This window comes from Passer montanus, unplaced genomic scaffold (genome assembly GCF_014805655.1).
Source record: "Passer montanus isolate IOZ18808 unplaced genomic scaffold, ASM1480565v1 scaffold352, whole genome shotgun sequence".
Lineage (NCBI taxonomy): Eukaryota > Metazoa > Chordata > Aves > Passeriformes > Passeridae > Passer > Passer montanus.
Window position 1 is genome coordinate 11,915 of NW_024368286.1, and position 21,923 is coordinate 33,837.

At 65.1% G+C, this 21,923-nt stretch overlaps 7 protein-coding genes across 10 annotated transcripts in view; 2 read left to right on the forward strand and 5 right to left on the reverse strand.

Annotated features, from left to right (window-relative positions):
• The window catches only part of SIRT2 (sirtuin 2), a 4,514-nt gene extending 4,368 nt beyond the window's left edge, over positions 1-146 (reverse strand). Inside the window, exon 1 of the mRNA XM_039716534.1 lies at positions 4-146. Within this exon, the coding sequence (XP_039572468.1) occupies positions 4-62 (59 nt within the window). The 5' untranslated portion in view covers positions 63-146. The remainder of the gene's footprint in view (positions 1-3) is intronic.
• A 42-nt stretch (positions 147-188) lies between these two features.
• NFKBIB (NFKB inhibitor beta) lies at positions 189-3,298 on the forward strand. The gene is made up of 6 exons (XM_039716533.1): positions 189-458; positions 1,318-1,423; positions 1,931-2,177; positions 2,458-2,546; positions 2,652-2,909; positions 3,076-3,298. Exons 1-6 carry the CDS (start codon positions 253-255, stop codon positions 3,121-3,123), a joined length of 954 nt encoding a protein of 317 aa, XP_039572467.1. The 5' UTR covers positions 189-252; the 3' UTR covers positions 3,124-3,298.
• A 320-nt stretch (positions 3,299-3,618) lies between these two features.
• On the reverse strand, positions 3,619-8,458 carry SARS2 (seryl-tRNA synthetase 2, mitochondrial). The gene is made up of 17 exons (XM_039716535.1): positions 8,439-8,458; positions 8,021-8,216; positions 7,802-7,897; positions 7,618-7,647; positions 7,405-7,545; positions 6,986-7,040; positions 6,707-6,770; positions 5,847-5,952; positions 5,512-5,559; positions 5,323-5,431; positions 5,099-5,144; positions 4,897-4,984; positions 4,713-4,825; positions 4,534-4,627; positions 4,151-4,243; positions 3,996-4,061; positions 3,619-3,917 (listed from the first exon to the last, which is right to left on the reverse strand). The coding sequence occupies exons 1-17, from the start codon at positions 8,456-8,458 to the stop codon at positions 3,777-3,779; spliced, it is 1,506 nt and encodes a 501-aa protein (XP_039572469.1). The 3' UTR covers positions 3,619-3,776.
• Positions 8,459-8,828: 370 nt separating this feature from the next.
• MRPS12 (mitochondrial ribosomal protein S12) lies at positions 8,829-9,763 on the reverse strand. Of its 2 annotated transcripts, XM_039716540.1 has the most exons (3): positions 9,622-9,763; positions 9,438-9,496; positions 8,829-9,315 (listed from the first exon to the last, which is right to left on the reverse strand). In XM_039716540.1, the coding sequence occupies exons 2-3, from the start codon at positions 9,484-9,486 to the stop codon at positions 8,942-8,944; spliced, it is 423 nt and encodes a 140-aa protein (XP_039572474.1). In that variant the 5' UTR covers positions 9,487-9,496; positions 9,622-9,763; the 3' UTR covers positions 8,829-8,941. The 2 variants fall into 2 exon arrangements, with proteins under 2 accessions (XP_039572474.1, XP_039572473.1); XM_039716539.1 differs by lacking the exon at positions 9,622-9,763 and having other exon boundaries at positions 9,438-9,615.
• Positions 9,610-19,168, forward strand: PAK4 (p21 (RAC1) activated kinase 4). Of its 3 annotated transcripts, XM_039716538.1 has the most exons (9): positions 10,040-10,355; positions 13,796-14,012; positions 15,033-15,223; positions 16,222-16,450; positions 17,000-17,133; positions 17,205-17,331; positions 17,413-17,538; positions 18,192-18,326; positions 18,404-19,168. In XM_039716538.1, exons 2-9 carry the CDS (start codon positions 13,812-13,814, stop codon positions 18,557-18,559), a joined length of 1,299 nt encoding a protein of 432 aa, XP_039572472.1. In that variant the 5' UTR covers positions 10,040-10,355; positions 13,796-13,811; the 3' UTR covers positions 18,560-19,168. The 3 variants fall into 3 exon arrangements, with proteins under 3 accessions (XP_039572471.1, XP_039572470.1, XP_039572472.1); XM_039716537.1 differs by lacking the exons at positions 16,222-16,450; positions 17,000-17,133; positions 17,205-17,331; ... (1 more) ...; positions 18,192-18,326; positions 18,404-19,168 and adding an exon at positions 9,610-9,745 and having other exon boundaries at positions 10,297-10,355; positions 15,033-16,049; XM_039716536.1 differs by lacking the exons at positions 16,222-16,450; positions 17,000-17,133; positions 17,205-17,331; ... (1 more) ...; positions 18,192-18,326; positions 18,404-19,168 and adding an exon at positions 9,970-10,022 and having other exon boundaries at positions 10,297-10,355; positions 15,033-16,049.
• A 766-nt stretch (positions 19,169-19,934) lies between these two features.
• SYCN (syncollin) lies at positions 19,935-20,382 on the reverse strand. Its single transcript, XM_039716541.1, has one exon. It carries the CDS (start codon positions 20,380-20,382, stop codon positions 19,975-19,977), a length of 408 nt encoding a protein of 135 aa, XP_039572475.1. The 3' UTR covers positions 19,935-19,974.
• Positions 20,383-21,402: 1,020 nt separating this feature from the next.
• Positions 21,403-21,923, reverse strand: part of LRFN1 (leucine rich repeat and fibronectin type III domain containing 1) — a 3,608-nt gene continuing 3,087 nt past the window's right edge. The window contains 1 exon segment of the mRNA XM_039716530.1: positions 21,403-21,923. This exon segment is cut by the window's right edge and continues 7 nt beyond it. Coding sequence (XP_039572464.1) covers positions 21,750-21,923 — 174 coding nt within the window. The 3' untranslated portion in view covers positions 21,403-21,749.

A 21,923-nucleotide genomic window follows, 5' to 3' on the forward strand; every position in this document is an offset into this window, starting at 1 on the left:
CCCCGCGGGCCGCCCCCGGCCCCGCCGGCCCCGCCGGCCCCGGCCCCGTCCCGCTCCGCCATGGGCGCGGCCTGCCCGCACCACAACTCCCGGCGTGCTCCGTTGGGAGGGAGAGCGCATGCGCGGCCGAGCCGAGGGTGTTGATTGGGTGAGGCACCCGGAAGAGAAGGCGAGGACTACGGGTCCCGGCGCGCGCCGGGGCGGGGATTCCCCGGCCCGCGATGGCGGCCGCGGCCTGAGGCGGCCCCGGCGATGGCGGCCGCGGCCCCGGCGGCCCCCGGCGAGGAGAAGCGGCCCGAGGGCGACGAGTGGTGCGACAGCGGGCTGGGCTCGCTGGGCGACGGGCCGCTGGGGCCGCCGCTGCCCGCCAGCCCCGCGGCGGAGCCCCCCGAGCCCCTGGCCGACCCCGCGGCCTGGCTGCGGCACGTCCTGAGCTTCGTCACCGAGGAGGGCGACACGTGAGGGCGGGGAGGGACGAGGGACCCCCGCCCCCGGTCCGGGTGGGACCCCCGAGCACGCCCTGGGGTTGGGGGGTCACGGTTCGGCCCTTTCCCCGGGCTCCGGTGCGATCCCCCCGGGACCGCCGCAGGCCCCGGGGTGTCCCGGGAACGGCCCGGGAACGGCTCGGGAGCCTCGGTGACCCCCCAGGAACTGCCCGGGGGCCTCCGGAACGGCCCCAATAACGGCCCGGAACCCTAGGGAACCCCCCGGTTACAGCCCGTGAACCCCGGTAACGGCTCGGGAGCCTCGGGAACGGCCCGGGAGCCTCGGGAACCCCCTGGTAACGGCCCTGGACCCCCAATAACGGCTCCAGTAACGGCCCAGGACCCTCGGTAACCCCTCAGTAACGGTCCAGGAGTAACTGCCCGGGACCCTCAGTAACGGCCCGGTAACGGCCCGGGACCCTCGGTAACCGCCCCAATAACGGCCCGGGACCCTCAGGAACCCCCCCAGTAACGGCCCAGGACGCCCGGTAACGGCCCGGGAGCCCCAATAACGGCTCCAGTAACGGCCCAGGACCCTCGGTAACCCCCCAGTAACGGCCCGGGAGGCTCGGTAACCCCCGGTAACGGCCAGGACCTCATTTACCACCCCCCACACAGTTTTCTGGGGACCCCCTGTGTGTCTGGGGGTGTCAGTCCATTTCCGGGGACCCCCTTTGGTGTCAGTCCTTTATTGAGGATCCCTTGTGGGTCTGGGGTTCTCAGTCCCTTCTTGGGGACCCCCTGTGGGTCTGGAGGTGTCAGTCGGTTTCTGGGGCCCCCCTTTGCTGTCAGCCCGTTTTTGGGGCCCCCTGCCAGCGCGTGCCCCCCCCAGGGCCCTGCACCTGGCCGTGATCCACGAGCACGAGGCGTTCCTGGAGTCCATCCTGCGGCACACGCAGCGCTGCCCCTACCTGGACCTGCAGAACGACCTGGGCCAGGTGGGCGCGCCCCGAAACCCGGGGGGGCTGGGGGGGTTTGGGGTGGGCTGTGAACCGCCCCCGGGGTGTGAAGCGCCCTGCACCCCCAGAGCGCCCTGCGTGTTGTGCTGGGGTGAGGTTTTGGGGTGATGCTGCTGTTTTGAGGTGATGTTTTGGGGCAATGCTGAGGTTTTGAGGTGATGGTGATGTTTTGGGGTTGGGTTTTTGGGGCGATGTTTTGGGTCTGTTTAAACCCGTTTTTCCCCCAGAGCGCCCTGCACATCGCCGTGGGGCTGGGGTTTTGGGGTGATGGTGCTCTTTTGGAGTGATGTTTTGGGGTACGTTTCGGGTCGGTTTAACCCCTTTTTCCCCGCAGACCGCCCTGCACATCGCCGTGGTGCTGGGGCTGGGGTTTTGGGGTGATGTTTTGGGGCAATGTTTTGTGCTGGGGTTTTGGGGCGATGCTGAGGATTTGGGGCGATGTTTTGGGGTACGTGTCGGGTCGGTTTAACCCCTTTTTCCCCGCAGACCGCCCTGCACATCGCCGTGGTGCTGGGGCTGGCCGGGGCCGTGCGGCGCCTGCGGGCGGCGGGCGCGGCCGTGGCCGTGCGGGAGCGGGGCGGTCACACCCCCCTGCACCTGGCCTGTCGCGAGGGTCACCCCGCCTGCGCCCGCGCCCTGCTGGGGACACCCCCCGACCCCCGGGACCCCCCCCGGGACCCCCGGAAGGAGGAGGAGGAGCGGCGGGTGCAGCTGGAGAGCGTCAACTACGACGGTGCAGGAGGGGCGCGATTTTGGGGGGGGTCATGGTTTGGGGGGAGAGTTTTGGGGTCGTGTGGCTTTGGGATCGTCGTGGTTTTGAGGGGAGGTCGCGGTTTTCTGCGGGTTTTTGGGGATGGGGATTTGGCTCAGGGGTGTCACGCGGGTTTGGAATTTTGGGAGGAATGTCGGTTTTTGGTGGGGGGGGTCTCGCTGTTCGGGAGGGCAATGGTTTGGGGGGGGGTCCCACGTGCTCAGGCAGGGCTTTGGGCCCCCCCGTGTCCCCCCCACCACAGGTTACACCCCCCTGCACGTGGCCGTGCTGCGCCGGGACCTGGAGCTGGTGCAGCTCCTGCTCCGCGCCGGCGCCGACCCCGACCGGCCGGTGGGTGCCCCCCCCCAAAAAAAACCCCCAAAACAAACAAAAAACACAGCTGGGAGCGGGGCGGGGTCCTCTCCGCGCCCCCCTGACCCCGCCGTGCCCCCCCAGGAGCCGAGCTGCGGCCGCAGCCCCCTGCACTTGGCCGTGGAGGCGCAGAGCCCCGAGGTGGCCGAGTGCCTCCTGCGCGGCGGGGCGCGGCCGGACCCCCGCACCTTCTCGGGGTTCACCCCCCTGTACAGCGCCCGGCGCCGCCCCGACCCCCGGCTGCCCCCCCTCCTGCGCCGCTTCGGGGCCCGCGACCCCCCCAGCAGCGACAGCGACAGCAGCGACAGCGGCGACAGCGAGGGCGGGGCCGAGGACAGCGAGGTCAGTCGGGGACAACGGGACACTGAGGGGACAACCCCCGCCCTGTCCCTGTCCCCAGGGATCCCCCAGCATGACCGGGGGGCTCCCAAGAGGGACCCCCAACCCTTCCAAGCCCCCCCCACACACACACTCTTGCAGCCCCCCCAAATTTCTCTTCCCCCCCCAGGACGAGTACGACGACATTGTCATCAACAGCAGGCGCTGCCCGGCCTGAGGGCCCCCCCGGGGACCCCCCCTGAGCCCCCCGGGATGGACTTGGGGGTTCCCCTGCCACCCCCCAGCCAGGGGGACCCCCTGAAGATGAGCCCCCCACCCCCCAAAATCCTGGGGGAGCCCCAAGGGTTGGGGGGGGGCGTGGGAAATAAAGGAGAGGCAGCGCTGGGAGCAAAGGACGGTGTGACAATGGGGGACATTGAGGGGGGGACACTGAGGGGACACCTGTGTGAGAGCAGGACACGTGTGACACTGGGGGACATCTGTGTGAGAGCAGGACACGTGTGACACTGGGGGACACCTGTGTGAGTGCAGGACACGTGTGACACTTGGGGACACCTGTGTGAGAGCAGGACACGTGTGACACTGCGGGACACCTGTGTGAGAGCAGGACACGTGTGACACTGGGGGACACCTGTGTGAGTGCAGGACATGGGGGACACTGGGGGGACACCTGTGTGTCCCCAGAGCACGTGTGGAGCAGAGGACATGCCTGTGACACGGGGGATTTCCAGGTTTTATTCCCGGAATTTGTCACCGCGGGTGGCGCTGTCACACGGGCTGTCACACATGTCCCTCGCCTCCTGTCCCGCGATGTCCCGGCTCCATCCGTGCCCCGCCCTGGCTCTGCCTCCTCCAGGGCGACCCCTCCCCTCAGGACCCCCGCCCCGTTTTGGGGGGGCCCCCCCCGGGCTGGTTGGGGCCGATGTAGCGCAGGAGGGGCGAGCGGGGCCGGGCCAGCACCTCCCGCCCCACCAGCGGCTGCAGCACGGGGGGCACCCGCACACGGCCGTCCTGGGGGTTGACACGGGGCAGGGTGAGCCCCCCGGAGCCCCCAGACCCCCGCGGGACCCCCACCCACAGAACACTCACCGGGAGCTGGTTGCACTCGAGGAGAGCGATGAGCATCCGCGCCACGGCGCAGGCGGTGCCGTTCACCTGGGGGGGACACACGGGCTCGGGGGGTCCTGGAGACCCTCCCCAGGGGTTTTGGGGGTCTCCCAGGGGTCTTGGGGGGGGTCACCCACCGTGTGGGCGTGGCTCAGCCGGCCCCCCTCCCCGCTGTACATGATGTTCAGGCGTCGGCTCTGGTAATCGGTGCAGTTGGAAGCGCTGGAAATCTGGGGGAAATGAGGGGGAGAGGGAGTCAGAAGGTTTGGGGCACCCCCCTCCTCAGCTCCAGGGACCCCCCAAAATGGGAGTCCTGATCCGGCAGCAAGGATGAGAATAAAGGGGGGCCACAAACAGAGGGAGGGGGTGAGGGAGGGGCGTCACCTCTGAGTTTTTGGGATTTTCCCAGAATTTTTTGGATCCTCCCCAAATTATTGGGGCTCTCCCCGAATTATCAGGGTTCTCCCCAAGTTATTTGGGTTCCCCCTGAATTATAGGGGTCACAGACCCCCCCCCTCACCTCCCCAAATTTGCCCCGTCCAGGCATCCAGGCCTCGATGTCGAACTTGCGGTAGGCGGGGAGCCCCAGCTCCTCTGTGGGCATGTCCAGGACCCTGTGGGACCCGGGGTGGGGGGACAGTTAGGAGAGATTTTGGGGTCCCACAGATTGGGGGGACCCCCCCCCCAAATCCCCCTCACCGGTAATGGAGCCCCAGCTCTGAGAAAATCTCCTTCTGGATGCCCAGGAACTCGTCCAGCAGCTCCTCGCTCTCCGTGCCGCGCTCGGCCGCCGTCACCCCGAACATCTCCACCTTTGTGGGGGCACAGGGGTGACCCCCAACTCTCCCTCCCCTCCCCAGGGCTCTCCCAGTGCTCCCAGTACCTTGGTGAACTGGTGGACGCGGTAGAGCCCCCAGGGCTCACGGCCCGTGTCGGTCTCGGCGCGGTAGCAGGTGCTGGAGCACACGACCCTGGAGGGGCATGGGGCTCAGGGGGACCCCAAAACACCCCAGAGCCCCCCAGGGGAGCGGGGTGGGACCCCCACAAGGGGAGGGGGTCCCTGGGGGGGCACAGCCCCCCTGTACCTGACAGGCAGGTCCTGCAGCTGCACCGCGTGGTCCATGAAATACCCTGGGTGGGGGGACAAGGGGTGACCCCCAAATCCGTCTGCTCCCCCTTTCTCCACTTTTTACCTCCTACTTTTTAGGATTTTCCTCATATTCTTCTCCAGTTTTCTCCCATTTTCCCCTTAGTTCTCCCTCTCCTCCTGGATTTTCCCGATTTCCCCCCGTTTTCCCCCGTTCCCCACCTGCAATTCCCACCTCCGAGGTCCCGGCCAGGCACAGATCCTCGAAGCGCGCGGGGTCGATGGTGTAAACCTGGGAGGGGGCGGCGCTGGGCTGGACCCCGCAGCCCTCCTGGGGGGCACAGGGGGGTCACCTGGGGCCGCAGGGGGGCCGGGGGTGGGTCTCAGGGGGCTCGGGGGGGGGGCACTCACAAAAACGGCTCCGCGCAGCAGGTCAGGCACCGTCATGGGCAGGAAACCCTGGGAAAAAGGGAGATTGGGGGACTCCGACTCCCCTGGGACCCCCAGACCATCCCTAAACCCTCCCTGGGACCCTCTGGGACCCCCCCGACCATCCCAAACCCTTCCTGGATCCACCCAGACCATCCCAAACCCTCCCTGGGACCCCCCTGAGCCTCCCTGGGACCCCCAGATCATCCCAGGCCTTTCCTGGGACCCCCCAGACCCTCCTGGATCCCCCCGGAGCCTCCTTGGATGCCCCCAGACCATCCCAGACCCTCCCTGGGACCCCCCCAGGTGCCCCCCACCTTGCTGAGCAGTTTCTGCAGGGTGAAGGTGACGAGGGCGTGCTGGAGCAGAGCCCCGGCCCCGCACAGGTAATAGGAGCGATGGCCCGAGACGTGGGACAGGCGCCTGTGGGGTGGGGGACACGTGGAACAGGTGTAGGACAGGGCTGGGACAGTGCTGGGACAGGACTGGGAAAGGGCTGGGACAGGATTGGGACAGGGCTGGGACAGGTGTGCAACACCTGGGGACATCCCTGACCCTGCACAGGGAATAGGAGCGATGGCCCGACATATGGGACAGGCGCCTGTGAAGGGACACAGGGGACAGGTGTGGGACAGGTGAGACAGGGCTGGGACAGGGCTGGGACAGGTGTGCCCCTGCAGGGGCTGCTCACCTCTGCCGGATGATGTCCAGCCCCTCCCCCAGCTCCAGGTGTCCCTTTGGCTCAAAATCAAACACTGGGGGAGGGGAGGGGGCACCTCTGTCACTCCTGTCACCTGGGTGACCCCAGACCCCCCAAATACCCCCCCAGACCCCCCCAGTACCTCCCCAATACACCCCAGACCCCCAAGGGACAGGATTGGGACAGGGCTGGGACAGGTGTGCAACACCTGGGGACATCCCTGACCCTGCACAGGGAATAGGAGCGATGGCCCGACACATGGGACAGGCGCCCGTGAAGGGACACGGGGGACAGGTGTGGGACAGGTGAGACAGGGCTGGGACAGGGCTGGGACAGGTGTGCCCCTGCAGGTGGGGGACAGGTGGAAGAGGTGGGACAGGGGGAACAGAGGTGGGACAGATGAGACAGGTGTGGGACAGGGCTGGGACAGGTGTGGCCCAGGTGTGTGCCAGGTGTGCCCCTGCAGGGGTTGCTCACCTCTGCCGGATGATGTCCAGCCCCTCCCCCAGCTCCAGGTGTCCCTTTGGCTCAAAATCAAACACTGGGGGAGGGGAGGGGGCACCTCTGTCACTCCTGTCACCTGGGTGACCCCAGACCCCCCAAATACCCCCCCAGACCCCCCCAGTACCTCCCCAATACACCCCAGACCCCCAAAAACCCCGAGACCCTCCAAATGCCCCCCCAAGGACCCTTCTCCTCCTTCCCCACAACAAGAAGTGCCCCCAGGACCCCCCCAAAGACCTCCCCAGCCCTCACCTGGTTTCTCACCAACCACCTCGAGCAGCCGGGCCTGGCTCTGGTCCCCGACGGGCTGGGGGGCACAAGGGCGGTTTGGGGGGCACAAAGGGGGGTTTGGGGGGGTTTCGGGGGGTGTTTGGGGTCTCAGCACAGCTGGGTGGGCTTGGGGTGATTTTGGGGAGGTTTTTGGGGTGATTTCGGGGTTCTCACCACAGCGGGGTGCATCCTGTGGGGCTGAGTGATTTTGGGGTGATTTGGGGGGTCTCAGCACAGCGAAGTGGGTTCTGTTGGGCTGGGTGGGTTCTGGGTGATTTCAGGGTGATTTTGGGGTCTCACCACAGCGGGGTGGGTTCTGTTGGGCTGGGTGGGTTTGGTGGGTTTTGGTTGTTTTTGGGGTAATTTTGGGGAGGTTTTTGGGGTGCTTTCAGGGGTCTCACCACAGCGGGGTGCGTCCTGTTGGGCAGCTGCAGGGCCCCCAGGTAGAACCTCTGCTCCAGCTCAGCCTCCTCGGCCTCCAGCACCCGCAGCTGCTCCCGGAGGCTCCGGCCCCGCTCCCGCAGCGCCGCCAGCTCCGGGTGCTGCCACAGGGCCACCGTGAGGGCCTGGGGGGCCACCAACCCCCCCCGGCCCCCCCAAAACTCCATTCTTACCGTCTTGGCCGCTGCCTTGTCGTGGGAGGCCTGGAGAGGGGGTGGAAAGGAGTCAGGGGGTCCTTGGGGGGGTCTGGGGGTGGTGGGGTGGTTCAGGGGGGTCCTGGGGGGTTCCAGGAGGGGCTGAGCGGGGAGCAGAGGGACGCAGTGGGGATTTGGGGGGGGTCCCGGGGAGGGGTCTCACCATGATCTCGCGCACCCCCTGGGCCACGCGCCCCTTCTCGGCTTCCAGCCGGGCGATGCCATCGCGGACCTGCCCCAGCCGCGACCACGTCCGTACCTGAAGGGCGTGGCAAGGGCGTGGCTCGGGTGGGCGTGTCCCGCCACACCCAAACGGGGGCACGGGGAAGTCACGCCCCCTGCCCACATGCAGGCCCCGCCCACCGCCGCTCCCGCCACTCACGATCTCGCGGAGCGCGGCGCCCCCTAGCGGCCCGCGCCGCCGATCCAGGTCGCGCTCGCTGAGGGCGCTCACGTCGAGCCGCGGCCGCGCGCTCAGCCCCTCCCGCACGTGCTCGTAGAGGCGGCTCCGCCCCGCGGGAGCGGCCCCGGCGCCGCGCCGCCCGGCCCGCCGCCAGCAGCGCCCGGCGCGCCGCCATCTTGGCCACCCGTGTGAGGGGAGTGGGGGAGTCACGTGGGGGAGCTGGGGGCGGGGCCGGGCGCGCGCTCGCGGAACGCACACGCGCACACACCCTCCCCTCACGGCGGGCGGGCTCGGCCACGCCCCCTTTCGTCCCGACCACCCCCCGGCCTCGGTCCCAAAGGGCTGCGGGTCCGGTGACCCCGGAGTGACCCCCCGTGACACCCCCCATGACCCCCACGTGACCTTAGTGACCCCCATGACCCCCCGTGACCACAGTGACACCCCAGTGTCCCCCCAGTGACCCCCTCATGATCACAGTGACCCCTGTGACCCCCCAGTGACACCCACCATGACCCCCATGTGACCTCAGTGACACCCCTGTGACACCCCCATGACCCCAGTGACCCCAGTGTCACCTCAGGGCCCTTCCCAGTCTCCCCGTGACCTTTCCCAGTGCCTCCAGTGTCTTCACCACCATTCCCAGTGTCTCTACAACCCCTCCCAGCATCCTCACCGCTCTTCCCAGTACTGCCACTGTCCCCATGACCCCTCCCAGTACCCCCACCACCCCTCCCAGTCTCCCACCCGCATTCCCATTCCCCCACCACCACTCCACACCACACCACCGCATCACCAAATCCGCTTTAATCCCGATTTCACACCCCCGGCCCGCTCCCATCCCCTCCTGAGGGGTGACCCCAGGACCCCCACGCCGGGCCGGGGTCTCCGGGGGTCCCGCGCTCACTTCTTGGGCTGCACGTGGGCGCAGTCGTACTTGCCGCGCACCACGGTGAGCTTGACGCCGGGCAGGTCCTGCGTGCGCCCGCCCTGCAGCAGCACCATGTGGTGCTCCTGCAGGCCGTGGCCCTCGCCGGGCACGAAGGCCACGGCCTCGCGGCCGCCGCTCATCCGCACGCGCACGCAGCGCCGGTTGGCCGAGTTGGGCTTCTTGGGCTTGCGGATCAGGTTCTTGAGCACCACGGCCTTGAGCTGCGGCCGGCCCAGCGTGGGCCCCAGGTGGCGGGGAGGGGGCGCGGGACGGCCCTGCCGGTGCAGCTGGTTCAGGGTGGCCATGGGGCAGGAGGGCGCGGGGGGCGGGAGGAGCGGGCCCGTGCCTGTGGGGGGACACGACAGAGGGCGTTTTGGGGTTGTTTGGTTTTTTTTTGGTTTTTTTTTTAGGGGTTTTTTGGGGTTTATTGGGGGGGTTTTTTGGGGGGGTTTGGGCGTATTTACGCACTGCAGCGCGGCAGCGAGGCGACGGCCCTCAGCACGGCGCGGAGCGACATCTCCGAGGCTCTGAGGGGAGAACGCGCGGTCAGAAAGCAGCGGGGAGCGGCGGGACCGGAGCCCCACAGTGTGAAGGCAGCAGGCAGCGGCGAGACAAGAGCCCCCACGTTCCCCTCAGCGCGCCGCCATCTTACCCAGATCACAGCGCACCGCACTGCGATTGGATAGCAGAGATGCCAATCTCCGTGCTTCGCGCGGTGATTGGTCAGACTGGAGAGCCGTACTCTGGAGACCCGCCTCTTCAGCAGCAACTTCCGCGTTAGGCACCGCTCCTCCTCCTATAAACCCCGCCCCTCCTCCTGTAAACCCCGCCCCAAAGGCGGCTCCCCGCCCATATTGAGCTCCTCTCCGCCCTAGGCCACGCCTCTTATCCATATATGGCTCCTCATGCCCACGCTTATTGCCCATATATGGCTCGCCACACCCCTCCCGCCCGTGTCCCCGCCCTTCGGGGGCGCGGCCTGTCGCCGCGGCGACGCGGGCGTGGGAGGACCCGGATGTGCCCCGGTCCCAACATGGCGGCGGCGGCGGCCGAGTGAGGCCTGAGGGGGCCCGGGGGGCGCTGAGGGGGCCCGGGGGGGGATTCGCGGCTATCGGGGGGCTCTGAGCTCCGGAGACCCCTCCCAGGGCTAAGGAGGGCGCTTGGGGGTGGGCTTGGGGGCTCCCCAAATCCCCCGAGGCGCCGCAGACGCAGCCTGGGGTTCCCGGAGAGCAGCGGGATGAGGATCCAGCCGCCCCCCGCCCCCAAAAAAACCCCAAAAGGGGAGCCCGGCGGCTGCTCCTGAGGGAATTCCCTTCTTCCCGTGCAGCACTTTGACCGGAGGACCCGGAATGCGGAGCTGAGGCAGAATTTTCCCCTCGGTGGAAGGTAGGAAGCGAATCCGGAATTAATTCCCGGGATTCCTCATCCCTCCGGGATTTGGGGTCTCCTCCCCGCGCTCCTATCCAGCCCCTCAGCCCTCGGATGGGTTTTTTCCAGAGTTTCTTGTGGGTTTGGGTCAGGAGCTCCGAGGCGGAGGGGCACTGGAGCTCCTCAGGAGTTTCCAAACTCGTAAAAAACGGAGTTTCCCCCCCAATTTTGGTGCAGCGGGAAGGGAAATTGCCATCCCCACTGGTTTTCTGTGGTGCTCCTGCTGCCATTCCTCAACGGAAAAGGAGAAAAAAAAATCCAATAAAGCCTCTGGACCTGGGCTTTAGTTGCATTTTTCCTGAAATTTAGTGAGATTTTAAATAAGCAATGGTGGGATAGAGGGATTGGCCCACGGTGGGCTTGGAAATCAGTGGGAATTGGGATTTTGGGGAACACCCAGATGTGGAAAAGATCCAGCAATCCTTTGGAGATGGCCAAAAACCCCATTCCCTGTTGGGGTTTGGGGCTAAAAGGTCGGAATTTGGTCACCAACATCTCACTAACAGCAGCAGAATGAGCAGGAATTTCTGCGGAGTTTCCAGGAAGAAATTCCAAGGATATTCCTGCCCCTGGCTTTGATTAATGTTTTAATTTGTTCGCTTCCCACGGGATGGAACCTGGGTTCCCTGGGAGGAATATTTGGGTTTTCTGGAGGAATTCCCAGCAGGGATTTGCCGTTTTCCTGGATTTTGGTGACCTGGATCGTTGTGGATGGACGGGATCGTTACTGATTAGTTGGATCTCCATTAACTGGATCTCCATTAACTGGATCCCCATTAACTGGATCTCCATTAATTGGATCTCCATTAACTGCATCTTCATTAACTGGATCTCCATTAATTGGGTCTCCATTAACTGGATCTCCAATAACTGGATCTCCATTAATTGGATCTCCTTTAATTGGATCTCAATTAATTGGATCTCCAATAACTGGATCTCCAATAACTGGATCTCCATTAATTGGATCTCCATTAATTGGATCTCAATTAATTGGATCTCAAATAACTGGATCTCCATTAACTGGGTGTTCATTAATTGGATCTCCATTAACTGGGTCTCCATTAATTGGATCTCCATTAATCGGCCCTTCCTCTGCCCCGAGCCGGAGATTCCCGGCGTTCCTCCCTCCCTCTCCCTGCACTTCCAGGTCCGGGGAACCTTCCTGCTGCAGGAAAGGAGAGGAATTCCACCGGAATTCCTCCTTTTCCCCTTCCTCTGACACTTTTTCCCTCTCCTGGTTCCCTCCCATCCCGCTTTTCCCGGTTTCCCTTTTTCCCAGGAGCTCGCATCTCCTGCTTCCCCTTCCCGGATTGTTTTTTTCCTGTTCCCGTGAGCTTCGGAGGCTCCAGATTCCTGGAATTCCGGGATTCCTCCGGGGCAAAGGCCGGCACTTCTCCTCCTCTTCCTCCTCCTCCTCCTCCGGCAGATCCAGCTGGGCCAGTCCAACCCGCCCTTCCTGGCCGGACTGCTCCGGCCCTGGGCTGGCTTTCCTGGCAATTGTGACCCTTTTGGGGGGAATCCTGGGATTCCAGCCCCTTCCCAGCCTGGTTTTCCTGGGAATTGTGACCCCTTTGTGGGGATTCCAGACCCTTCCCGGCCTGGTTTTCCCAGGAATGTGACCCCTTTTGGGGGGAATCCCAGGATTCCAGCCCAGGGGATTGAGCTGCAGCTTTGGCACCGCCCGGCGCCCCTTCCCACTTTGGGCAGGGGGATGGAGCCAAACGTCACGTCTGGAATGCCACGATGGGCATTTGTTTTCCTGAAATTCACCCAGCTCCAGTCTAAAAATCCTGAAATTTGCTGCAAATCACATTTCGGTCCCTTCCTCGATGCTCTCCTGCCCAGTGACATCTGATTTTCCTGGATTTGGGCTTTATGGGAGGGCACAAAGTGCCTCTGTTCACGTTTTTTCCCTTTACTTTTCCCTTTCTTTTTCATCCCGAAGCTGCCAGCATGATTCCCACCAGGACACAGCCTGAATGCCACTGATTTTGGGGAGAATTTGTGGGATTTTGTTGGGAATTTTAGGGAAAACACGGGATTATTCCACCCGGTGTGGACTCAGTTCCTTGTTAATTGGTTACTAATTAAACCCCGCTGGGATCCCAGGAATGCGACCTGGGAAGAGCTGAGGAATGAGTTCACCCCCTCCTGGCCCCCATCCCACCCTCTGGAATTCTTCAGGACCTCTCTGCTCCTGCCAAGTGCCACCAGTTTTTCCCCAACCATCTGAAAGGAAGAGGTTTTTGGGGTGAAATCCCACGGATTTGGTGTCCAGATACTGCACTTCCCTGACGTCCTGGCTGACCTGGATCATCCTCGGATATTTCCCATGGAAAAGCCCAAATGCAGCAGATTTTAATCCTCCCACTCCAAATTCAGCTGCAATTCCCCCAAACCAGGAGAATTTTCCATCTGAAAATGGGATTTTGGAAAGCCGGAGAGGATCCCAGCAGTGTCCTGGGAAGGTGGAAGGAGGGATCAGCGTGGGATGAGCAGGGAAAATGGAGAATACACAGAATTCTGGCAGTTTTTGGCTGGGCTCGAAGTGGAGGAGGAGAAAAACTTCATAATGGATCATTGGTTTAGGGAGAAAACCTCAAAGACTGGGAAAAACTGTGAGAAAACCTTGGAAGCACTGGGATTCTGGAGCCTGGAAAATGGATTGAGCCAAGAAGCTGGAAAAAAATGTGAGGAAACAGGGAAATTGCCACCAGAAAAAAGCAGTAAAAGTGGGAAAAATGGACCCACGCAGGATCCATGGGATTTTGGGGCCATTCCCAGTGGGATTCCTGCCCCCACTGAACCCGAAACATTTCCAGCTCAGCTCGTTCTTGGCCTGGAAACTGCAGGAAAAACATGGAAAACCAGGGAATGAAATCAGCCAAACCCCCCCACTGGCACTGGGATCCCAAGAAAAGCAAATTTTTTTGTGTGCTTTTGAGGTGTTTTAAATCTGTTTGTTGGTTCGGGTTGGGTTAATGGACTAATCCCATTTCCAATTGGAATTTCTGGTGCTCCTGGCATTTCCAAGCTTGGACTTGGGGGGAAAATGGGAAGTAATTGGATAAAAGTGGAAGTGGTCGATGGATAAAAATCATTCCAACAATGGGATTTTCAGGGCTGATCCAGTCGATCCCAACGATGGATAAAAATCGTTTGAACAGCAGGATTTTGGGGCTGATCCCCTCCCCACTTCATCCCAACAGCATTTCCCATTTATTCCACTCTAACGATGGGATTTGGGCGCCCATCCCGCTCCCGGGGCCGTTCCCCGTTACGACACCGGATTTCCGCGTCCGTTCCCCTTCCCAGGGCTGGATTTGGGGGGGCTGACACCGTTCCCGACGCCATCTCCCCTCTCCCACCCCCCTAACCCCGGCGTTCTGGGTTGCCAGGAGCGCGTCCCGGGCCATGTTCTCCAAGAAGAAGAAGCGGGTGGAGATCTCGGCGCCGTCCAACTTCGAGCACCGCGTGCACACGGGCTACGACGCCTCGGAGCAGCGCTTCACGGGGCTGCCCCGCCAGTGGCAGGGGCTGCTCGAGGAGTCCGCCCGGCGCCCCAAGCCCCTCGTGGACCCCGCCTGCATCACCGCCATCCGCGGGGCCCACAAGGTGCGGGGGCACCGGGAGCGTTGGGAATCCCACGGGGGAGCCGGGAGCGTTGGGAATCCCGCGGGGTTACTGGGGAGTGTTGGGAATTCAGGGTAGGGAGGGCGTGGGGAGTGTGTGGCAAGGTGGCCACTCTGGGTTTGGGGTCTTGGAGGAGTTAGCAGGGTTCTGGGTGCTCTGCAGGGTTGAGCTGGGGGTGGTTTGGGGGTCCTGGAACGAGGGGATTTTGGGGTTGTTTGGTATTCTGGGGTTGTGGAGCAGATTGCGTCAGGGGTTGATATTCAGGGGTTGTGTCAGCCACTGCAAAAGCCAAACTGGGGGGAATTTGGGGGTCAGGGAGGTGGGAGCTGGGTCCCCATGCCTTTCCTACCTGCCAAAAAGACAAACTGGGGGAGTTATGGACCAGGGGATTTTGGGATCGTGGGGGAGGTGAGGGCTCATTCAGTCCCTGGGTTGGGTTTGGGGGAATTTGGGGTCTTGGAGTGTATAAGGGCATCCTGCATACTCTTTGGGGTCAAACTGGGAGGAATTTGGGGGTCTTGGGGCAGGGAGGTGACGATTGGGTCCCCCAGGACAGGGATCCCCTGGTGAGACCCTTCCCCACACCTGGAACCAGCCCAACCCGTGGGAACTTGGAGTCATTCCCACCTGACCTCTTCCCCATTGTGTGTTCCTAGCTGTTTAAGTCCCTCATTCCCACATCCACCCATTCCCACATCCCCCCGTTCCCACGTCCACCCATTCCCACCTCAGCTCTGATGTTCCCCCAGTTCCCACCCCATCAATATTCAAACCCCCCAATATTTTGGGACCCTCCCCGCAAGGCCGGACCCCAATCCCCGGGGAGCACCCGGGATCATTTGGGGCTCTGCGACTCTCCCCAGAGGGACACCCCAGCCAAGCCCCCTCCCCTCTGCCCATCCCGCCACCCTCCTGCAGCCATTCCATGTCATCTTTCTGTTGGTTTTTTTCCTTTTTTCCCGTTTTCCCCCCTTTCCCCTGTGTGTCCCCCCCTTCCCGCAGCCCATCGTGCGCGGCTCCAAGGGGACGCGGGATGGGACCCCCGGGGGCCGGGACAGGACCCTGGCGTGGCTCCTGGACGAGCTGGCTGCCGTCTCCGTGTCCCGCTCCAACTCCCTGCGCCGGGACAGCCCCCCCTGCCCTGCCCGGCACCCCCCGGAGAACGGCCTGACCCCGGGACCCCCCCGCTCCCGCCCGGAGCCCGCCAAGAGCCGCCGCGGGGACCCCGAGCCGAGCCCCCCGTCCCAGCCCCGGGGGGACCCCAAAGCTGCGGCCGGGCGGGAGCCCCCCCACCCTCACCCCCACGCCCCCGGGGGCCGCCCCAAATCCAGCTCGGCCGGAGAGGGGCCCCCGCGGCCCCCGGCCCGCGAGCAGCGCCCGCTCTCAGGGCCCGAGCTGCGGCCCCCCGACGCCGGCGGCGCCCCCGGAGCGGGGCCGAAGACGGCGCCGGGACGCCCCTTCCACACCTACCCCCGCGCCGACACCGACCCCGGCCCGGGGGGCAGCGCCCAGGTAAAGGGGTGTCCCCCGGCCTTCCCTCGTCCTGCTCTTGCTGCTCTCCTTCCTCTTGCAGAGCGGGTTCTCTGCTCCTCTTCCTCACGGCTTGCCGTGCTCCGCTGGGATCGGCAGCAGCTTCCTTGCCCAGCCGCATCCTTGGCTCTGGAGCAGCTTCCTCTTCTTTTTCTTCTTCTGCCTCCTTCTCCTCACTGTGCTCGTCCTGTTCTTTCTCAGAAGCAGCTCCTCTGCTCCTCTTCCTCGCAGCCTCCCAGAGTGGGGATGTGCAGGGGCCACCTCCTGCCCTGCTGGTGCAGAGTCCCTGGCACCGAAACCGTTTCCTCTTCCTCGCTCTGCCTCTCCTCTTCCTCCTTGGAAGCAGCTCCTCTGCTCCTCTTCCTCGCAGCTTCCCTTGTCCCACTCGGACTCGGGGTGTCCTGAAGACCCCCAGCTCCACGCTTCCTTCCTGCTGCTGCGTCTGTGCCTCCAGAGTCTCTTCCTCCCCCACCTCCTCCTCCTCCTCCTCCTCCTCCTCCTCATGAACCTCCTCCTCCCTCTTTGGGCCCCTGCCCCCACATTCAGTCAGCACTGCTTTTGTGGAAGCCTCAAAATGACCAGCTCTTAGGCAGCTCCAGCTCTCCCCTCCATCTCCCACCACCTGTCAGGCATTTGCCACGCGCGCCCCCGGCCCTGCGCCCGCCCCGGCCGGGGGGCCCCAGCGCGTGTCCCACGAGCAGTTCCGGGCGGCGCTGCAGATGGTGGTGGACCCCGGCGACCCCCGCACCTACCTGGACAACTTCATCAAGATCGGCGAGGGCTCCACGGGCGTGGTGTGCATCGCCACCGTGCGCGGCTCCGGCAAGCTGGTGGCCGTCAAAAAGATGGACCTGCGCAAGCAGCAGCGGCGGGAGCTGCTCTTCAACGAGGTGAGGGCAGGGGAGCCCTTGGGGGGCTTGGGGAACCCCTGGGGGCCTTGGGGAACCCTTGAGAGCCGTGGGGAACCCTTGGGGGTCTTGGGGAGCCCTTGGGGGGCTTGGGGAGCCTTTGGGGGCCTTGGGGAACCCTTGAGAGCCTTGGGGAACCCCTTTGGGGTTTGGGGAGCCCTTGAGAGCCCTGGGGAATCCTTGAGGGCCTTGGGGAACCCTTGAGAGCCCTGGGGAACCCTTGAGAGCCTTCTGGACTCCTTGGGGGACTTGGGAAGCCCTTGAGAGCCTCGGGGAACCCCTGAGAGCCTTGGGGACCCTTTGAGAGCCTTGGGGACACCTTGAGAGCCTTGGGGAACCCTTGAGAGCCCTGGGGACCCCTTGAAATCCCTGGGGACCCTCAGGGAGGGAACTTCTGAGTCCCTCAGGAACCCGTTGGATCCCTCACGGCCCCCTCAAAGACCTCTTGGTGACCCACTAGGGACCTCCTGACGCCCTGGGGACCCCCGAGGACGGTCCCAGGCTCTCATCCCCGTGTGTCCCCCCCCTCAGGTGGTGATCATGAGGGACCACCAGCACGAGAACGTGGTGGAGATGTACAACAGTTACCTGGTGGGCGACGAGCTCTGGGTGGTCATGGAGTTCCTGGAGGGCGGCGCCCTGACGGACATCGTCACGCACACCAGGTGGCTGGGGGCGGCAGGGCTGGCAGGGAGGTGGCAGGGTGGTGACAGGGTGGTGACAGCGCTGTCCCCAGGATGTCCGAGGAGCAGATCGCGGCCGTGTGCCGCTCGGTGCTGCGGGCGCTCGCCGTGCTCCACGCCCAGGGCGTCATCCACCGCGACATCAAGAGCGACTCCATCCTCCTCACGCACGACGGGCGGGTAGGAGCCCCCAGAAATCCCCCTCAAACTCCCCCCGACCCTTTGGGATCCTGCCCTGAGCGGCCCCGGCCCCCCCGGCAGGTGAAACTCTCGGATTTCGGGTTCTGCGCCCAAGTGAACAAGGACGTGCCGCGGCGCAAGTCCCTGGTGGGGACGCCCTACTGGATGGCCCCCGAGCTCATCTCCCGCCTGCCCTACGGCCCAGAGGTGGGTCAGGGGGCTTGGGGGGGTCCTGGGGTTCGTTGGGGGGTGTTTAGGGTGGGTTTCAGGGGGTTTGGGGTGGGTTTCAGGGGGTTTGGGGTGGGTGTGTGGGCCCCCGAGCTCATCTCCTGCCTTCTCTGCCAGTTTGAGGTGTCTTGTGGGGAGGTTGGGATGGGTTTGAGGGTACCCAGGGTGGGTTTAGGGGTGCCCAGGGTGGGTTTAGGGAGAACAGGGTGGGTTTGGGGAGCATAGGGTGTATTTAGGATGGGTTTAGGATTGCCCAGGGTGGGTTTAGGGTTGCCCAGGGTAGGTTTAGGATAGCCCAGGGTGGGTTTAGGGGTGCCCAGGGTGTGTTTAAAGTTGCCCAGAGTGGTTTTGGAGAGCATAGGGTGGATTTAGGGTGGGTTTAGGGCTGGCCAGGATGAATTTGGGCAGCATAGGGTGGGTTTGGAATGGGTTTAGGGGTGCCCAGGGTGGGTTTAGGATTGCCCAGGATGGGTTTGGGGGTACCCAGTGTATGTTTGAGGGGCTCCAAGTGGCCTACCTTCCAGACCCCCCCATTCTGGATGCTGTATATTTGGGAGGGGGGGCACGGAGTGGGTTTGAGGGGCTCCCCCGTAACCCCCTCCTCATTTTCGGTGTGACTGTCCCCCTCCCAGGTGGACATCTGGTCTCTGGGAGTGATGGTCATCGAGATGGTGGATGGGGAACCCCCTTACTTCAACGAGCCCCCCCTCAAAGCCATGAAGCTGATCCGGGACAACCTTCCCCCCCGGCTCAAGAACGGCCACAAGGTACCTCGGGGTGACCCCCCCCCCCATTTCTGGGCAGCCCCGGGGGGTGCCTGACACCCCCTTTCCGTTCCCCCCAGGTGTCCCCGTCCCTGAAGGGGTTCCTGGAGCGGATGCTGGTGCGGGACCCGGCGCAGCGGGCCAGCGCCCCCGAGCTGCTGCGCCACCCCTTCCTGGGCGTGGCGGGGCCCCCCGCCTGCATCGTGCCCCTCATGCGGCAGCACCGCCTGCGCTGAGACCCCTCCCCACCGCGGGGGAGACCCCGGCCCCCTCCTGCTCCTCCTGCTCGGCGGCACCCCCAAACCGGAGCGGGACCGGGGTGTTCTGGGGGGACGCCGGCCCCCCAACCTGTACTACTGAGCTGGGGACCCCACAGCAGAGATTTTGGGGGGATGGGAAGGGGTGGCTGTCATCCCAGAGATCTGGGGGTGCACGGGCTCATCCTGGTCCCTCCCGCCCTTGGGACCCATTTTGGGGCATTTCCCCCTTTTTTTTTTTTTTTTTTTTTTTTTTAGCCTTCTCTTTTCTACCCACTTTGGACGCTGGGGTATGGCCCCCCTACATCTCCGTGAGAGGGGGGGGTCCCCAAAACTACAGCCCCCCACCTTTCCCCACCACACCACACTACTGACTGGGGGTGTGTCCCCCCCCCCGGGCCTTCCTCGCCTGTTTTTGTTGATTTTGGGGTTTTTTTTGGTTGGTTCCTCCCCCCTGCAACTCCCCCCTGCACCCCCGGGTTTGTTTTTTAACAAAGTGATATTTATATGGTCGGGTTTTGTACCGCGCGGGATGGGGGGCCCCGGGGGGACACGGGGCCCCCCCCAGATTACACGTGTCCTTTTGGACCCGCCGTGTGCCGTGTGGTTCTTTGGGGGGTGGGGGATGTGCCCACGGGGTGGGGGGGCACGGGGACACCCCCCCCAATAAAGGACCCCCCAGGCAGGAGCTGCTGCTGCCTCAGGGCTTTATTGGCTGCACGGGGCGCAGGGGGGGCACGGTTCTGGTGGCCCACGGGGCACGCGGGGTCTCGCAACGCCTTGGCCCGGCTTGGCTTGGCTTGGCTTGGCTCAGCCCGGCTTGGCTTGGCCTGGGTGGGCTTGGCTCAGCTCGGCTCGGCTTGGCTTGGCCTGGGTGGGCTTGGCTCAGCTCGGCTCGGCTTGGCTTGGCCTGGGTCAGCGCCCGATGGTGAATCTTGGCCAGGGCTGGCTAGTTTGTGTCGGCTCATCTTGGCTCACGCCAACACCTCTTGGCCAGCTTGGGGGTGGTTTGGCCTGCGTTGGCTCAGGCTGACCCGCGCTGGCTCACGTCGGCCCGCGGTGGCACACGCTGGCACATCCTGACCCACATTGGTCCACGTTGGCTCATGCTGACCCGAGTTGGCCAACGTTAGCACATTCTGACCCGTGTTGGCTCAGGCTGACCCACGTTGACCTGCATTGGCTCAGGCTGACCCACGTCGGCCTGTGTTGGCACTTCCTGACCGATGTTGACCCACGCTGGCACATCCTGACCCACGCTGGCCTGCGTTGGCTCAGGCTGACACACGCTGGCCCACGTTGACACATCCTGACCCACGCTGACCCGCGTTGTCACCTCCCGCTGCCCGGCGTGCCCCCGTGCCAGCACCGCCGCCCCGGCCCCGCGCCGCCGCTCACTTGCAGGTGCAGTAGAAGGCGCGGATGGCGTCGTTCCAGTCCCCGAAGAGCCCGCGCCGCACCTCCTGCAGCCGCGGCACCGCGCCCGCGCCGAAGCGCCGCGTGCTGCCCCGCTTGGCGCGGCGCGACCACACGGTCAGCTCGCAGCGGGTGCCCACCACCAGCGAGGAGACGCGGCCGGCCCAGCCGTGGGGCATGTAGGGCACGTCGCTGCCCGGCGGCACCGGCAGCGCGTCCCCGGCGCAGCACTGCTCGTAGTAGGGGCTGTTGTCGGCGTAGAGCAGCGCGCACAGCCGCGTGCCGTTGGCGGGGCGCAGGTCGGCGGCCGTGGGGCACTGCGCCTCTGCCCCCCGTGCCAGCACGGCCGCCAGCACGGCCAGCATCGTCACCAGTGCCCACGCCATGGCTGGCACCTGCCCGGGCCGAGCCGGGGCTTGGCGGGGCGCTTATAGCCCGGGCCAAGGCCGGGGGGCGGCGCGCACCTGGGAGGGGACGCAGGTGTGGGGTGGGGGCGGGGTGTGCAGCCCCCCCGCCATGGGAGGGGACGCAGGTGTGCGGAGGCTCCGCAGGAGCCGGCCCCCCCCTTCCATGGTGGGGGGCCTCGAGGTTTGCAGCCCCCCCGTGTGGGAAGGGACACAGGTGTTGGGGGTGGCAAGGTGTGCAGCCCCCCCGCCATGGGAGGGGACGCAGGTGTGCGGCGGCTCCGCGGGAGGGGACGCGGGTGGGAGGGGGGTCCGGGGTTTGCGGCCCCCCTGCCATGGGAGGGGACACAGGTGGGGGTCCGGGGTTTGCAGCCCCCCTCTCACCATGGAGGGAATATAGATGTAGGGGGCTCGAGGTTTGCAGCCCCTCCACCATGGAGAGAGCACAGGTTGGGGGTGAACCCACGTCTGCAGCCCCCCACCATGGAAGGGACACAGCCCCCCCGGTATGGGAAGGGACACAGGTGTGTGTGGGGATCCGGGGTCTGCAGCCCCCCCCTCACCGTGGGAATGGACACAGGTGCCCCCCCCGAGCCCCCCAGGCCCTGGGTAGGGGGCAGAGCCCAAGGCCACGGTGGGGCCCCGGTGTCCCGTATGCAAATGAGGGCGTAATTACCCGTGGCTTTAGCCGGCGGGCTCCGCCCCTTATTTGCATATTCATGGCTCGTCGTGTCCCCGCCGAGTTCCCCGCGACGGTCACCATGGCAACCACAGGGGGCGGGGATTGCTGCCTCATTAGCATAGCCCTGACCCGCCCACATTGCAGGGCTGGGATGGGGGGGGACAGACGGGTGGGAGAGCCTCGGGGGGGGCAGAGAGACCCCAACCCCAAAAGAGAGAGGGGACCCCCAGTCAGAGCCCAGCCCCAAACCGAGCGGAACACCCCCCCAAAATTCACACTCGCGTTTTTCTGCCCCGGGGGGGCCACAGGTTTTTAATTCCCAAGTGCGCATCTCGGGGGGGGACACGCCGTTCGGGGGGGGCGGTGGTCCCTGTCACGGTCCCCGTCACGCCCCCCCCCCACGCGTGTCGCGCTGCCCGCACAAGTCGGGGGTCCCCACGCGGCTTTTTGGGGGGGGGGAAGGTTTGCATACAGGTACCCCCAGAATTGGGGGGGGGGACACCTGGCGAGATCCCAGCGACACCCACGGGGGTCCGGGGGGGCCGCACCCGGCCGAGATCCGGCGCTCCCGCGAAGCCCCCTCCCCACAAAAAACCGCCGCGGCTGCGTTTGCTCACCCGGGACCACCCCGGGGCGTGGGGAGGGGGTCCCCGCCGTGCCCCCCCCCTCACACGGTGCTCTCCAGCATCCAGTGCGTGCTGCCGAAGGAGGGGCGCAGGGGGGGTCCCAGGGGGGTCCCCTCGGGGGCGTCCAGCCGCGGCAGGGAGCCGTGCCGCCGGGGCCGCGCCCGCCGCGGGTAGCTGTGGCTGGGGAACAGCCCGCGCCCCCCGGGCGGGTAGGA